The 15,624-nt window shown below is 41.6% G+C and overlaps 1 protein-coding gene across 11 annotated transcripts in view; it reads right to left on the bottom strand.

Annotated features, from left to right (window-relative positions):
- USP28 (ubiquitin specific peptidase 28) overlaps nucleotides 1-7,503 on the bottom strand; it is a 56,894-nt gene extending 49,391 nt beyond the window's left edge. For 3 of the 11 annotated variants that reach the window (XM_029208286.1, XM_029208281.1, XM_029208272.1), the window contains exon 1: nucleotides 7,361-7,503. In XM_029208286.1, coding sequence (XP_029064119.1) covers nucleotides 7,361-7,417 — 57 coding nt within the window. In that variant the 5' untranslated portion in view covers nucleotides 7,418-7,503. Of the gene's footprint in view, nucleotides 1-6,675; nucleotides 7,165-7,360 lie in introns of those variants that run through there. The other 8 variants (XM_029208273.1, XM_029208279.1, XM_029208276.1 and 5 more) reach the window with 7 other exon arrangements.
- Between the last annotated feature and the right edge of the window lie 8,121 nt (nucleotides 7,504-15,624).

The following is a 15,624-nucleotide window of genomic DNA, read 5'->3' as shown; positions in this document are numbered from 1 at the left end:
TAAAAAAACTCGCAGTTAACATCATTCACAATGGTGAAAGACCGAAAGAGTTCCCCCTAAAATCAGTATGAATACAAAGAAGCCCACTTTCACCAATGTTATTCAACATTATACTAGAGGTTCTAGCCAGAGCAATTAGGCAAGAAAAATAAATAAAAGACACCCATACTGGAAAGGAGAAAGTAAAACTATCTCTATTCACAGATGACATGATATGTAAAATCCCAGAGAATCCACAAAAAAGTCACTAGAGCTAATAAATAAATTCAGCAAAGCTGTAGAGTACAGGATCAACGGGCAAAAATCAGTTGTGTTTCTACACAGCAGCAATGAACAATCTGAAAAGGAAATTTAGAAAACAATTACACTTACAATAATATCCAAAAGTATAAAACACCTAGGAATAAATTTAACCAAGAAGGTGAAAGACTTGTACACTAAAAACTACGTAACAGTGAGAAAGAACTTAAAGGAAACCTTGATAAATGGAAAAACATCCAAGTTCATGGATTGGAAGACTGTATCAGTCAGAGTTCTCCAGAAAAACAGAACCAACAGGGCACATGTGTGTGCGAGCACATGAAGAGACCCTGTATTCCTAGTTTCCTGTGCGTGTGAATTAAGAAATTTATTATTAGAAATTGGCTCTTGGGATTACGGAGGCTGAGAAGTCCCAAGATCTGCAGTTGGCAAGCTGGAGAACCAGCCAAGGGTGTCATTCCAGTCAGATCTGGAAAGCCTGAAAACCAGGAGAGCTGATGATATAAGTTCCAGTCTGAGGGCAGGAGAAGACCTGCACCCAGTCAGGTGGGTAAAGTTTCCTCTTACTCAGGCTTTTTGTTCTATTCAGGTTTTCAACTGAAGGGGTAAGGCCCACAGACACTAGGGAGGGCAATCAGCTTTACTCAGCCTACCAATTCAAACGCTGATGTCATCCAGAAGCACCCTCGAAGACATACCCAGAATAATGTTTGACTAAATGTCTGGGCACCTTCTGGTCTAGTCAAGCTGACACATAAAACTAATCATTACAAAGATTTAATATTGTTAAGATATCAATACTACCCAAAGTGATCTACAAATTCAGTGTAACCCCTATCAAAATTCCAATGACCTTTTTTGCAGAAATGGAAAAGCTGATCCTCAAATTCATATGGAATTTCAATGGACCCTGAAGAGCCAAAACAATACCGAAAAAGAACAAAGTTAGAGGACTCACACTTTAACATTTCAAAACCTACTACAGAACTACAATAATCGTGACAGTGTAGTACTGGCATAAGGACAGGCATATGGACAAATGAAAAAGAAGTGGGAGTCCAGAAAAAAACTATACATCTATGGTCAACTGATTCTTGACAAGGGTGTCAAAACCATTTGATGGGGAAAAAATATTCTCTTCAAAACATGGTACTGGGGGTGCTGTAGGGATAAGATTGATGGTGTTTAAGAGTACAAACTTGTAACAAGTACTAAAATAGTCACAGAGATTTAATGTACAGTTTATTGAATGTAGACAATAATATTGCACTATAAGTATGTCATATGATAAATATCATTACAGGAGCAAACATCTGATAATATACAAATTTTCCAAAGTAACATGATGTACACCTTAAATTTACACACACCACAAACAAAAATGGTGCTAGGACAACTAGATATCCATTTCCAAAAGAGTAAAGTTTGACCCCTACTTCATACAATATTCAAAAACTTACTCAAAATGGATTAACAACCTAAATATAAGAGCTAAAACTATAAAACTCTTAGAAGAAAGTTAAAGGTAAATCTTCATTATCTTGAATTTGGCAATGGATTCTTCTTATATTATACCAAAAGCACAAGCAACAGAAGAAAAAACAGGTAAGCGGCACTTCATCAAAATTAAAAACTTTTGTGCATCCAAGGACGTTATCAAGAAAGTGAAATGACAACCTACAGGATGGGAGAAAATATTTTCAAATCATAAATCTGATGAGGGTCTAGCATCCAGATTATATTAAAATTCTTACAATTCAAACCACCAAAGACAAACAAACCCAATTCAAAAATGAGCAGAGGACCTGAACAGCCATTTCTCCAAAGAAGAGATGCAAATGGCCAATAAGCATAAGAAAAGATGCTTAACAACATTAGCCATTAGGAAAATGCAAATCAAAACTAAATGAGGAAGTGAGAGAGTGGCATGGACTTATATATACTACCAAATGTAAAATAGATAGCTAGTGGGAAGCAGCCACATAGCACAGGGAGATCAGCTCAGTGCTTTGTGACCACCTAGAGGGGTGGGGGTAGGGAGGGTGGGAGGGAGACACAAGAGGGAGGAGATATCGGGATATATGTATATGTACAGAGCTGATTCACTTTGTTATAAAGCAGAAGCTAACACACCACTGGAAAGCAATTATACTCCAATAAAGATGTTAAAAAAGCAAAAGCAAAAATGGACAATAACAAGTGTTTGGGGAGGATGTGGAGAAACTGGAACCCTTGTGCGTTGCTGGTGGGAATGTAAAACGGTACAGCTGCTGTGGAAAAGTTTGGCAGTTCCTCAAAACATTAAACATAGAATTACCCTATGATCCAGCAATTCTACTTTTAGGTATATATCCAAAATAATTGGAAGCAGGTACTCAAAATATTCGTACGTGAATGTTCACAGAAGGACTATTCATAAAAAACAAAAGGTGGGAACAACTCAAATGTCCACCAATGGAAAAACAGACAAGATGTAATAGATACATAGAGTTGAATATTAGCCATTATTGAAAGGAAGGAAGTACTGATACATGCTATAACTTGGATGAACCTCGAAAACATTAAACTAAGTGAAAGAAGCCAGACACAAAATGTCACGTACTATACAATTCCATTTACATGAAACATCCAGAACAGGTAAATGCAGAGACAGAAAGCAGACGGGTGTTGCCAGGGGGAGGGGGAGTAGGGAGTGACAGCTTAGCGGGTTTTCTTTTGGGGTGTTAAAAATATTTTGGAACTAGACAGAAGTGGTGGTTGTGCAATACTGTGAATATACTAAATGTACACTTTAAAATAGTTAATTTTATATTATATGAATTTATTCAACTGAATAAAAAGGGAAAGCTTTGCACAATCGCGCGCACGCATGTACACACACACACACACACACACACACACACACACACACGAAGAAAAAAGACACCAGGAAAGTACTAACTTGGGCTGGAATATTGAAAAAGGACATATTTGTTTAGGGCATCTCAAGTTTAACCTAACTACCAACCATCACGCTGCAGCTGCCAGCCCCTATTCACGCAGATCCTTAATCTGGCTTTGAATGTCTGGTATTTTGACCTCCCTTTTTATTATAAAGCCTTGATGGTGGAAATAGCACTAAGTAGCCCAGATTCTTAGCACACATTAGCCTCTAGGCAAATTTCAACTTTCTTGAGCATCAATTTCCACACCTGGAAAATAAAGTATACCATAAGCCTTGACAGCACTGGTGTGACTATGAAGTGAAGTAATGCATACAGGAATTGTTACTAAAATGAAAACATGATTTTTAAATGTAAAACATTGTGACCTGCCCATCTAACAAAACTCATCTAGAGGTCGTAGTAAAAATACTGATATCCTAGGAGAAAACTGCCTGTGCCAGGGTTCTGGTTTTAGCACTTACTAGCTGTGTCACTTTGGAAATTCTACTTCCTAGTCGCACTAAGTTTTACTTCATAGGGTTGCTACATGGATTCAATGAGAATAAATGTTAAAGTGCTTCATAAACTGTCAAAAAAGTCTGGAAGCAGGACAAGTACAAGCTGGCTACAACACACCCAAAATTTCTACATTTCTAACAAACTCCTAGGTGATGTGGATGCTGCTGGTCCATGGACCATATTCTGAGTCGCAAGGGAGCAGAAGTCAGTGAAGGTGCCTGAGGGTTAGGTTCGGATAAGGAAGATGTAAGAAAACTTAGGCATGTGAGGAGAGACATCTAAATCAGGGTTTCTTAAGCTCAAAATTATTGACATTTTGGGCCAGACAGCTTTTTGTTTAGGGGGGACTATCCTGTACACTGTAGGATGTTTAGCAGCATCCCTGGCTTCTACTGGAGCATTCTCCCCCAGTAGTCACAATCAAAAAGGTCTCTAGACACCAATGATTTAGATTCATCTCTAAGAAATGAAGGGAGAAGGGAAGGGTACCTCTTCCACTGAGAGAAAAAGGGATGCTAAAGAGGAGGGAAAAAAACCCAAATATGAGACAGAGAGCTCTTAACGTATCAGCAAGCTCAGTTAAGTAGAAAGGAAGGTTATCTATTTAGAAAGAGTGCAGGGAGGACTGGAAGTTTAAAACATCAGGAAGACAGTTCTAGAGAGTAATAGAAAGGATCTGACCCAAAACAATGGGTCCACTGACTAAGAAGTAGGATCAGGGATTTCCTGGGCTCCTTGGAGTCAGAAGCGCCTGGGTTCAATCCTGGCTGTACCATTGACTAGCTTGGTGACCTTCGGCAAATTATTTAACAAGAAAATTTCCTGGAGCTCTCATAAGTACTGAGATAATATATGTTAAAGTCGTAGCACAGGGTGTGGCATACAGTACATGATCAATTAATGGTATCTACTACTATTATCAGCGTCATTATTTTCCTTGAAAAATGTTTCACTTGGCTATTGCTTTAAATTTCTTGGATGAAACAAAATACATGGAAAGATCTTGCCTGGTGAGGTGTTACTTGTCAATGTGTTTTATAAATTTACTAAAAGTACTGTGTGAATAGGAACTGTTTGTAGCTGGAGGCATGAGAGTTGTGGAAGCCAACCAAGCACTGACTTACTGACGTTCCAAAAATCACAATTAATGAGACAAGGTAAAAGAGGGTGTAAAGGGCTTCCCTGGTGGTGCAGTGGTTAAGAGTCCGCCTGCCGACGCAGGGGACACGGGTTCGTGCCCCGGTCCGGGTGGATCCCACACGCCGCGGAGCGACTGGGCCCGTGAGCCATGGCCGTTAAGCCTGTGCGTCCGGAGCCTGTGCTCCGCAACGGGAGAGGCCACAAGAGAGGCCCGCGTACCGCAAAAAAAAAAAAAAAAAAAAAAGAGGGTGTAAAGCCAAAAAATCAAAAGAAAGCATTAAATTTTCACGGAAACTGACAGGTTTTCACAGGGCTTCAGTTAGCAGAACGTGTGATGAGCCCTGGTTTAGCTGCCAAGAACCACAGGTTTCTAAGAGCCAACCTGACTTCAAGTTGTAAACTACAATAACAGTAAACATTGCTGCTGGTTTTCATCTAAGTCAAGAATTGATTGAAATAGTACCCTCTTTTAGACTCGAGTACATACTGAGAACATATTTCAAGAGTACTACGTTTTTCTTGCACTCGAATCTTGGACGGCTATCATGGGTTCTGCCTGTTCCATGTACAAATGACCAATGATGGAAGGGAAGCATTCTAGGTTTTAAATAGATTGAGTGTCAGGGGAGGAGAGCTCCCCTCAATTACAGCAATTAAAGATCCTTTAAGGGCAATGTAGAATGCTTCAGAGAATTCAAAATAGAGTCCATTCTAACATGAAACTTACGACGATTAGGAAGAAGATATTAAAATCTTTCCTCTGAGATGTGAAAGGTAATTTCCTCATATAAGACTCCTTCAGCCTAGCCTGCTAACTTCAAGCATTTTACATTAGCAAAAACAAAAAGGGCAAACATTATCAAGCATTCCAAGCTTATCAACTGTCTGTATGGGGCGAATCACTGAGAATAGCAGTAAATGTCATCACTCTGCAGGTTGCCAGGAATCAGGGTCCTCCAGCTAGCCACAGCCACTGGAGTTCCAAATCTTTCCAAAAACAGCTATGACTTATATACAAGTGTTCATCAAACACCTCACATACGAACTCTTAAACAGAGAGTGCTGAGACAATGGTCACCTATCAAACTGCAGCAGAGGTAAATGCAGTTGCTGCTGACCAAAAGGCACATGGTGTCAACCAACGAATTTAAATGACTTGCTCTCCCTTAAAAGAGTCTCTTCTCCAAATCAACATGACTGTCTCAAAGCTAAGATTTTCCCACCTGTTTTTAACTCACTGTCCTAAAAACAAACAGAACTGATCTCTGAAACCAAAGAAAATCCTGACTCAGGTTCCAACAGGCATTGGTAAACACCTAACAATTTTTCTATTACAAATCAGCACATGAAACACCATCTGCCTACTTTCATTTTTGAGTCCACGACCCAGAGGTATCTTTTACTACAGGAGTTTAAAAAGTAAGTGCGGTCACTTTACACACTATTGGTCTCCCGAGTGCCTGAAGAGGAAAAACAAAAAGGCATAAAAGGTTTCTCACGTGGAAGTATCTGACAGCTGTGTACTGTAAATATTTTATGAAATTCCTCACTTCCAAACTCGCATTTAAATACTTGGTACAGGATTCCAATTCTGTCTTGAAACAGCTTAGCACTTGACGGGTGACGGGTAGTCTTAAGTTATAACATTCCAAAGTAACATTAGAAGACTTTCTCAAATTGCCCACTTCCCAAGTTTTTTTTCGCACAGACATTAGCCGTTTGATTTTCTCTCAAACCAGTATTCTTTTACTCTCACCACCTTAGCCCAGAAATCCTCGTATTGATTTCAATCTTCTTAGATAATAGAAAAGGGAAAGCATTATCAGCATACCTTGTATTCATCGCGCTGTTCTGTTCCTCCCCCTTCCTTAAAAATCTAGAGTGATGAATGCAGTAATTGGGAAGGCTGCTTTCTGCTTAAAAAAATAGGGGTGTGTGTGGAAGGCATGAAGTGGTAACAAGGACCCCTGGTCTTTCACACGGTGTAGATAAATCCTGGCTTTAACTTAGGTAACTTCGGTCTGCTTTAGACTCTTAGAACAGCACTGCCCTAAAACGGATTCGAAAACAAAAACAAAAAACAAAAACCACCAAAGCTGCCCCTTTCGGAAGTTTCTCACCCTTGGTCGGGGGCCAGGAGCGCTCTTCTTAGAGATCCCTGATGCAGACAGCCCACGTCCAGCCCTTTATATTTGATTTTCCAAATTAGCTAATCTCCCTCGAACTTCAGCCCGTCCCCGAACCCGAAGAGGGTCCTCAATCTCTGCGACCGAGCCTTGCAGAGACTTCACCCTCCTCCTCGAGCCCCGGGGCTCACCCCGGCCGGCGCGCCGCCCTCTCCCCAGCCGGGCCCGGGAGCCCTCCGCAGCCCCCTCCCGCCTGGCCCCGCGCCGGAGCCCCGCAGGCCCGCCCGCCCGCCCGCGCCCCGCGCCGCTCCCGCCCCGGCCCCGCACCCCCTACTCCCGCGGGACCCGGAGCCAGCCCCCCCGGCTCCCGCCCGCCGCCGCGGGGCCCACCGAGCCGTGGCGGTCGGCTGCTCCGGCCGCGTCGTCCTGCTGCAGCTCCGCAGTCATGGCCGAGGCGCCGCTCCGCGGGTCACCCACCTCCCGCCGCCGCGGCCAGCCCAGCCTCGCCGGAGGAGGAGGAGTAGGAGGAGGAAGAGAAGAAGGAGGAGGAGGTGGAGGAGGTGGTCCTGCCCCCGCCCTCCACCCCGCTAGGGCCCCGCCTCCGCCCCGCCGCGCGCCGGCGGCTCAGCCCACACGCTCCGCCCCCGGTCTGCGCGCGCACGCCAAGCGCGCGGCCGAGGGCCGAGCCGCTCTTTACGTGCTCCCGCATACGCTGGGATAGGACCCGGCGCCGGTCACGTGACCGAGGCCCCGCCCGCGCCTAACGGTCGGCGTCTGCCCCCGAGCGGTGTGTTCTGGGCGGTTGACGCCCAGGAAATGGTGGTGTGCGTTGTGGACCCTGGTTTCCCAAGTCTCTTTCTCTGCCGTCGTCCCTCAAACCTGCTCATTTTTAGGACTCACCACCGGCTCAAGACTCCTCACAGACGAGTTCAGGCTGCTCCCCATTTGGGGAACCTGTCTAGGGACCGCGTAATAGAGGGTTTTCCACCTGGCGGTGGAGCCATTTCCAAGTCCAGTGACACGAAAAATTTATCATCCTGGAGAAAAGGAAAGGCAGAGGCTTAATGGAGTGGTCTGACGGGTAAAGCTAACCAAACGGACCAGTGCCTGGATTCACTGGTGCTCAGGGAAGTGCCCTAACACCGACCTGGGCATGGGGAGCAAGAATTGCCCAGTTTTCCCATTTTAGATTTTATAGCGTTCAAACTGAAATTTTATAGGGTTTTAAGTTTGAGCCAGATGCTTATGATGGCACATTAAGAGCTAAGGTGTCCTCAATTGGGTCGTGTTTTCAACAATTTGATGGAAATTGTAACTGCTAAACCCTGTCTCACGTTTATTCACATGTATCGCAATGACAATCCACTTGGCACACTTTGGTCCAAATCTGTGTGGAGGCTGGGTAGGGAAGGGCCTCTTTTAGAGGGTAGTGCTTATCTGGTTGCCCTGGTCTAGCCCTTGGGCAGCACCTTCAGTGTGAATTTTATGTGGATGGTGGCCTTTCCTGTGCTCATGTGATTGTGATGTTTCACCTGCAGGCGTTTCTAGTCTGCATGGAAGCACAGCTTGAGGCATAAGGAGACAGGTACAGAGCAGGTGCAGCTCCCATGGGAGACCTGATTATTCTCAGGAGCCCAGACCACGACTGCTGCTACTTCCTTCACCTGGAGATTCAGGGGGTCTCTTTTCCCTGGCAGGTAAACTGGCAGCGTGATCATAATCTTCCACGTTCAGCAGGCTATGTGTTTATGTCTGATGGTTGTAGGACTCTTTATGCTTGTGGCTTTGACTTTTTTTTTTTTTTTTCTCCTGGGTAATCAAAACGTGTGTTCCTGGCCTCAACCTGGGGGTCATAGCAAAATAAGTTGATTTCTCAGTCCACTTTCTTTGCAGCATTGCATACTTCTACATTGTCAGAAAGCTCTGTTTCCGTGTGTCTTTACCATGTCTCTGGAGCAACTCGTTTGCCTTTGCACATTGATTTTAGGAAATTGCTTATTTAATGTGTTTAAATGCGGTGGAAACCTATAACTCTTGTTTATGAAAATTTCCTTAAAAGACCTCCAGAGACCTTCTACACCTATATATCTGAAAGAGGTATGCATAGCCATTTTGTAAATACAGGCCCCTGAGTTTTGATTAAGTGTCTTTCTGCTATATGGTTCTAAACAGGGCTCCAGATCTAATAAATTTGTTATAATTTGAGAGCCGTAGATCTGGTAAATCCTCTTAGCCCCCTTGGGTTTAACTACCACTTGGTCCTGGATGTAGTAATCAGCTAGAGACCCCCCGTCCAACCAGAGTATTTAAGGAATACTCTATGTCATTGCTTGGCCATCAGCTGGCAATCTTCATGGTGATCAAATATAAAAAGTAGCTATCATGGAATGTCACTACAGAAAACCCCTTCTCATTTGTCCTTAAAACCATACTTGAAGGCTCCAGAATAATTGCGTTGTTAGTTGATAATCATTTGAAGACTATTCAGGAAAAAAAGAAATAATAACAAGCAGTAGCAAATAATTGACTTGTTTAAAAAAAGAATCATTTCCAGAGTATTTTCCCAAAGAGAAAATTTCCTCTCCTGGAAATCTTCTTGTCCCAATGCTAAATTATTTTCTGAGTCAATGAATTTATATTTCTACCTCTGATTTACCTCAATTCCAAAGTATAGTTTGTTTTAATGAAATGATCCCATTTCAGTGTTATTGAATACTGGTGTGGAGCTTGTGTGGGCTAAATGACAATGAAGGGGAAATGTTAGGAAAGGAAAAAAGGGAAAAGAAAGCAATGTGTACTTATATTTCTTCTCTGCTTCACTCCGTAAATAATTTTGCAACTGGATTTGAAAGCTGATGGCTGAGGCTGACTAACAGGTGTGACTGTTGTTTGAGCTATGGATTCCTTTCCAGGAATGATCTAGGCAGGAATGTCCTTAGAGCCAGCTTCTCAGCAGTTAGGAAAATGGCCTTTCTTACTATGGAGGAAAGAATATGGGTATTTCTGTTATAACCCCTAGATGAAAAAGTTAGATGATGTGTAAGGTTAAATATAGGTGTTAAAAAGTTTTCAGAAAAGGCTCTCTTTTGCTGGTTGAAAAACAAATGTGTTTCCAGCCTTTCTGAAATGTGTACTATAGGCAATGTATTTTGTGGAGAATTGAAACAACTTTCAGTAAAGTTAATGAGTTCATTTTAATTTGAGAAGTATTGGGCACTGGTATTCAAAATAACAACATCAGGTTTCCTTCCTTTTGTTTCTCTAGAAAATATAGAGAAACACTAAAAAAACAAAAAAACCTACTGAAATCTGTTTTCATAAAATACATGAAAACCTTAAACTCTTGGGATTCAATTTTCCTTTTATAAAAAAGTGAAAAACAACCTTAGCCTCCAGATGGAAAGGTAAAAATAGACAATTAGAAATAAGTCCATTTTTGCAAACTTGATTTTTGACAACATTGTAACCCAGTGGGGATAAGATGGACTTTTAATAAACGGTCCTCAGTTCTTCATATAAGAATTAGTTTTGGACTCTTACATTATAAACAAACATAATGAAAGGCTTAAATGTAAAAAAGCAAGATTTAAAACTTTTGAGACACTTCATTGGGGCGTCTCCTTAGGGCAGAGGGGAGCTTTCTTAAATCAGAGACAAAAGCACAGTCCATAAAAGAAAAGGTTGATAACTTAAATTACATTAAAATTAAGAATTTCTCTTCATCAAAAAGTACTACAGGAAAAATGAAAATATTAACAGAGAGAAAATATTTACAATACATATAACTGGTAACATATTAGTATCTAGGACAAACCTCCGGTTTCATTTGGCATGATTAACATATTGGGCCCCAATAATTCTTTGTTGTGGAGGCTCAACTTATTAGATGCCAGTAGCTCTCCCCTGCCAAGTTGTAGGACCATTAAAAATGTCTCCAGGGCTTCCCTGGTGGCGCAGTGGTTGAGGATCTGCCTGCCAATGCAGGGAACACGGGTTCGAGCCCTGGTCTGTGAAGATCCCACGTGCCGCGGAGCAACTAGGCCCGTGAGCCACAACTACTGAGCCTGAGCGTCTGGAGCTTGTGCTCCGCAACAAGAGAGGCCACGACAGTGAGAGGCCCACGCACTGCGATGAAGAGTGGCCCCCACTCGCCGCAACTAGAGAAAGCCCTCGCACAGAAACGAAGACCCAAAACAGTCAAAAAAATAAATTAATAAATTAAAAAAAAAAAAAAATGTCTCCAGACATTGTCAAATGTTTCCTAAGGAGAAAATTATCCTCCAGCTGAGAATCACATATCTAAACTAAGTGAAAAATGAAATGTCAGACAAAGACAGATACTGTACGTCAGGGGTCCCCAGCCAGTCGCGGCCTGTTAGGAACCCGGCTACAGCAGGAGGTGAGTGGCGGGCAAGCGAGCGAAGCTTCATCTGCCGCTCCCCATCGCGCCCCATCGCTCGCATTACCGCCTGAACCAGCCCCACCCCCATCTGTGGAAAAATTGTCTTCCATGAAACTGGTCCCCGGTGCCAAAAAGTTTGGGGACCAGTGCTCTACATTATCACTTATATGTGGAATCTAAAAAATAAAACAAATGAATATAACAAAACAGAAACAGATTCAGATATAGAGAACAAACTAGTGGTTACTAGTGGGGAGAGTGAAGAGAAGAGGGGCAAAAAAGGGGATTAAGAGATACAAACTACTATGTATAAAATAAATAAGCAACAAGGATATATTGTACAGCACAGGGAAACATAGCCATTATTTAGTAATAACTTTAAATGGAGTACAATCCATTGAATCACTACGTTGTAAACCTGAAACTAACACAGTATTGTAAATCAACTCTACTTTAGTTAAAAATAAAGACATCTCAAGATGATTTTAGTCCTTTTCTAGGTATGGAAAGATGCAAGTCTGGGCTCACTGAATTTATTCCTCTGATACGCATCTTACCTATCTAGGGCCAGTACCCTGTTTTCCTCCATCCTGAATTCCCCTCAGGGCACACCAGCGGGGGCTACCGTGGCTGATGGCTTTATGGCTGCAACATCCTTTGTTTACTGAAATGGCAGGTGGGACCTTCTTTTCCACATGCGTCAAAGCTGGGGCCTTGCTACAGAAACCAAAAACATGACTTAGGATAAAAACCAGAAAGCCACCCAGGAAAAGTAAATAGAAACTTGTATAATGCAGCAAGTACTGGGACATAAATTGGGACTCCAGGTGACTTAATTTTTTTTCACTCAGGACCACCACTGAAGGAAAATATCCTCCTCAAAATATCAGGATTTGAAAGAATAGATGAGGCAAAAGTAACTTATACAATTTTGCCTTTAGAAACACAAATTTTTTAGTGATCTGATACTTGACTCTGGTAGGAAAAAAAAATATTTTTAGAGGAAGTGATAGCTAACAGTACTGAGCACTTACAACCTAGTGCTGAGTGCTTTGCATATATGAACTCATTTTATCCTCACAAGTAAGTACTATTATTATTTACTACCTGCTTCACAGATAAGAAAACCACCACAGAAAGGTTAATTTGCCCAAAGTCTATCTACTAATAAAGGTAGAGCCAGGATTCTAAGCGAGAGCAATCTAGCTCTCTTTCTGTAGCCTGGGTAAAAGTTAAGAAGATTCTGGCTTAGAGAAACCCAGTCTGGGAAAGATGAATAATTAGAGAAGAAACAGCCTCTAAAGACTTCTCTGAGGAGGTGCTATTTGAATTGAGAAAGACAGGGAAGGCTGAGAGAAAGACAATGGGAGTTCAGGCACTCAGAAGACCAGTTATAGTTGGGGTAAGCACAGGTCCCAGTTTGCCTGGTGCAATTCTGATTTACCCCTATTTTCCCCACATGATTATTAGTAGCTCCACCCTCCTCAAACTTCCAGGTTTGGATGATAAATTACGTGTTCACCCTCCTTATGGAGCATTTTACCCTGAACTTAATTTAAGCAGTGATCCTAGAGAATTTTACCATAGTATTTCCCAAAGTGTTTCAGACTAGCTAAGTCTGATAAGCATGCATCATTCACAAGAATTTGTTTCATTTCTAAAGAACACAGCCAGAGGGAATAGAGGGTACCCTACTGTGAGTGAATTCCCGGCCTTGAGTCCCATGCCCTTAAGGGACTGTAGCTTTTTCACTTTTGTAAGCCAACCTCTACTGGCACTTAAGGCCTAGGTGCCTCAAGGCCATCCCTGAAGAGATGGAGCTTTGTGGAGTTGTGGGGAGTGGGGGGGGCAGGTAATAATTGATGGTCTCTGCCTGAGGGGTAAAAGCTAAGGGCAGAAGTTGAATGGGGCTTTACTTCTGTCCGGTTGGAGGAAGAGTTTAGAATTTCAGACCTGAGGAGACAAAGGTAGGAACTCTGAAGCTCTGAAACAGTTGTATTTATTGTCTCTTACACTTCTCCAGAGTAATCCATAGCAAGCAACTTAAAACCAAAGGAATGGGGTGCTGAATAGACTGTCTGGAATCCAACCATTTTTTGTGAGGAGCTGCAGCCCTGTAGAATGGGTGACAGTGTCTTTAGGGAGTACAGGTTAAGTATTGCATTACTGGGGCCAGCAGATTAGAGAGCTGGTTTCTGCAAATCAAGGAGCTCTAGTACCAAGGAGTTAAAAAGCTTTAGGAAAGTATTTCAGCTTAAAATTGTTAGTCATGTTATTTGAAGTAGAGGATTCTCAAGTTTTGTTCCTTCAGCTTTATGAAAAGATGAGCAGTGATCCCAATGACTGTTATTTTATGCTAAATCTCATTATTTCATTGGCAAGACAAAGAGAATGGGCTGAGGGCAAACCAACACTCCGACTTGTATCTGAATGAGCTGGTTCTGAGCTCATCTGATGAACATGAAAATATTGTGACATTATGAACAGACACTTGAATGTTTTGATTTTTACAAATGCTAAATATGCATTGCTCAAACTGGATAGGGTAGTTAAAGAGCCCCTATTCCATCAGCCTGTGGACATTACCAAGTAAGCCTACACCTTCATAGCAAATTCTAGAGATTGCTTGAGAGATATTTCTTGAAGCAAAAGTTTGTTAAAGTGACATTTTTGTTTCCTTTCTTGGTTAGCAGTATTTAGCCATACTAGAGGGGGAGGGATAAATTGGGAGTTTGGGATTGACATATACGCACTAATATGTATAAAATAGATAACTAATAAGAACCTGCTGTGTAGCACAGGGAACTCTACTCAATACTCTGTAATGGCCTATATGGGAAAAGAATCTGAAAAAAAATAGAGCGGATATATGTATATGCATAACCGATTCACTTTGCTGTACACCTGGAACTAAAACAACATTGTAAATCAACTATACTCCAATAAAAATTGAAAAAATAAAGTGTCTATGATAACTATGCTTAATGAAGTAAAGGAAAACATACATGTAATAAATGAAAAACTGGAATACCTCAACAGATAATTAGAAAATACAAACAAGAACCAAATGAAAGGGGCTTCCCTGGTGGCACAGTGGTTGAGAGTCCACCTGCTGATACAGGGGACACGGGTTCGTGCCCCGGTCTGGGAAGATCCCAGATGCCGCAGAGCAGCTGGGCCCGTGAGCCACGGCCACTGAGACTGCGCATCCGGAGCCTGTGCTCCGCAACGGGAGAGGCCACAACAGTGAGAGGCCCACGTACCACAAAAAAAAAAAAAAAAAAAAAAAAAGAACCGAATAAAAAATTTAGAACTTAAAACATTCAGTATTTGAAATAAAGTAATTGAACTGGCTTTATAACAGGCTACATATTTTTATGTAAAGGAAAAACTATAATATTTTCACATGGAGTATATAAAACAGAATACATATGACAATAGCAGGGGCTAGTAAATTGAACTAAGTGATTGCAAGATTACTACATTTCATGGGAAGGTACAGTTCTAATGCTAAAAGTAGACTGTGAAAAGTTAAGAATGAATATTTTAATCCCTAGTGTAACCACTAAGAAAATTATGTAAAAGACATAGCTAAAAAGTCAATAGGTAATCTTAAATGGGAGTTAAAAAAAAATCGAAAAGGAGGAACAGAAAAACCAGAAAAATATAGAAAACAAATCATAAAATGGGAGACCTAAATCCAACCATATCAATAATTACTTTAAATGGATCAAACATTCCAATGAAGAGGCACAAATTAACAAAATAAAATTAAAAGCAAGACCCAACTATGCTATACACAAGAGATGCACTTTAAATATAAAAACACATGTAAATGGATTGGAAAAAAGGGGTGGAAAATGAACTGAATGTTTCTGTCCCCCTAAAATTCATATGTTGAAATCTTAACCCCCAATGTGATGGTATTAGGAAATGGGGCCTCTGGGAAAGTAATTAAGTCATGAGGGTAGAGCTCTCATGAATGAAATTAGTGTCCTTATAAAAGAGGCCCTAGAGAGATTTCTAGTCCTCTTTCTACCATATAAGGATACCAGAGAAGTTGGTATTCTGCCACCCAGAGAGGGCCTTCACCAGAACTTGACCATGCTGGCACCCTGATCTTGGACATCGATCCTCTAGAACTGTGAGAAATAAGTTTCTGTTATTTATAAGCCACCTAGTCTTTGGTATTCTGTTTTAGCAGCCCAAAATGATAAAGACATAGTGCAAAATAACCATAGGAAGGCTGGAG

This window comes from Monodon monoceros, unplaced genomic scaffold (assembly GCF_005190385.1).
Source record: "Monodon monoceros isolate NGI ecotype Baffin Bay Population unplaced genomic scaffold, NGI_Narwhal_1 Super_Scaffold_7, whole genome shotgun sequence".
In the NCBI taxonomy this organism is placed as follows: Eukaryota; Metazoa; Chordata; class Mammalia; order Artiodactyla; family Monodontidae; genus Monodon; species Monodon monoceros.
This window is presented reverse-complemented; position numbering and strand designations above follow the sequence as displayed.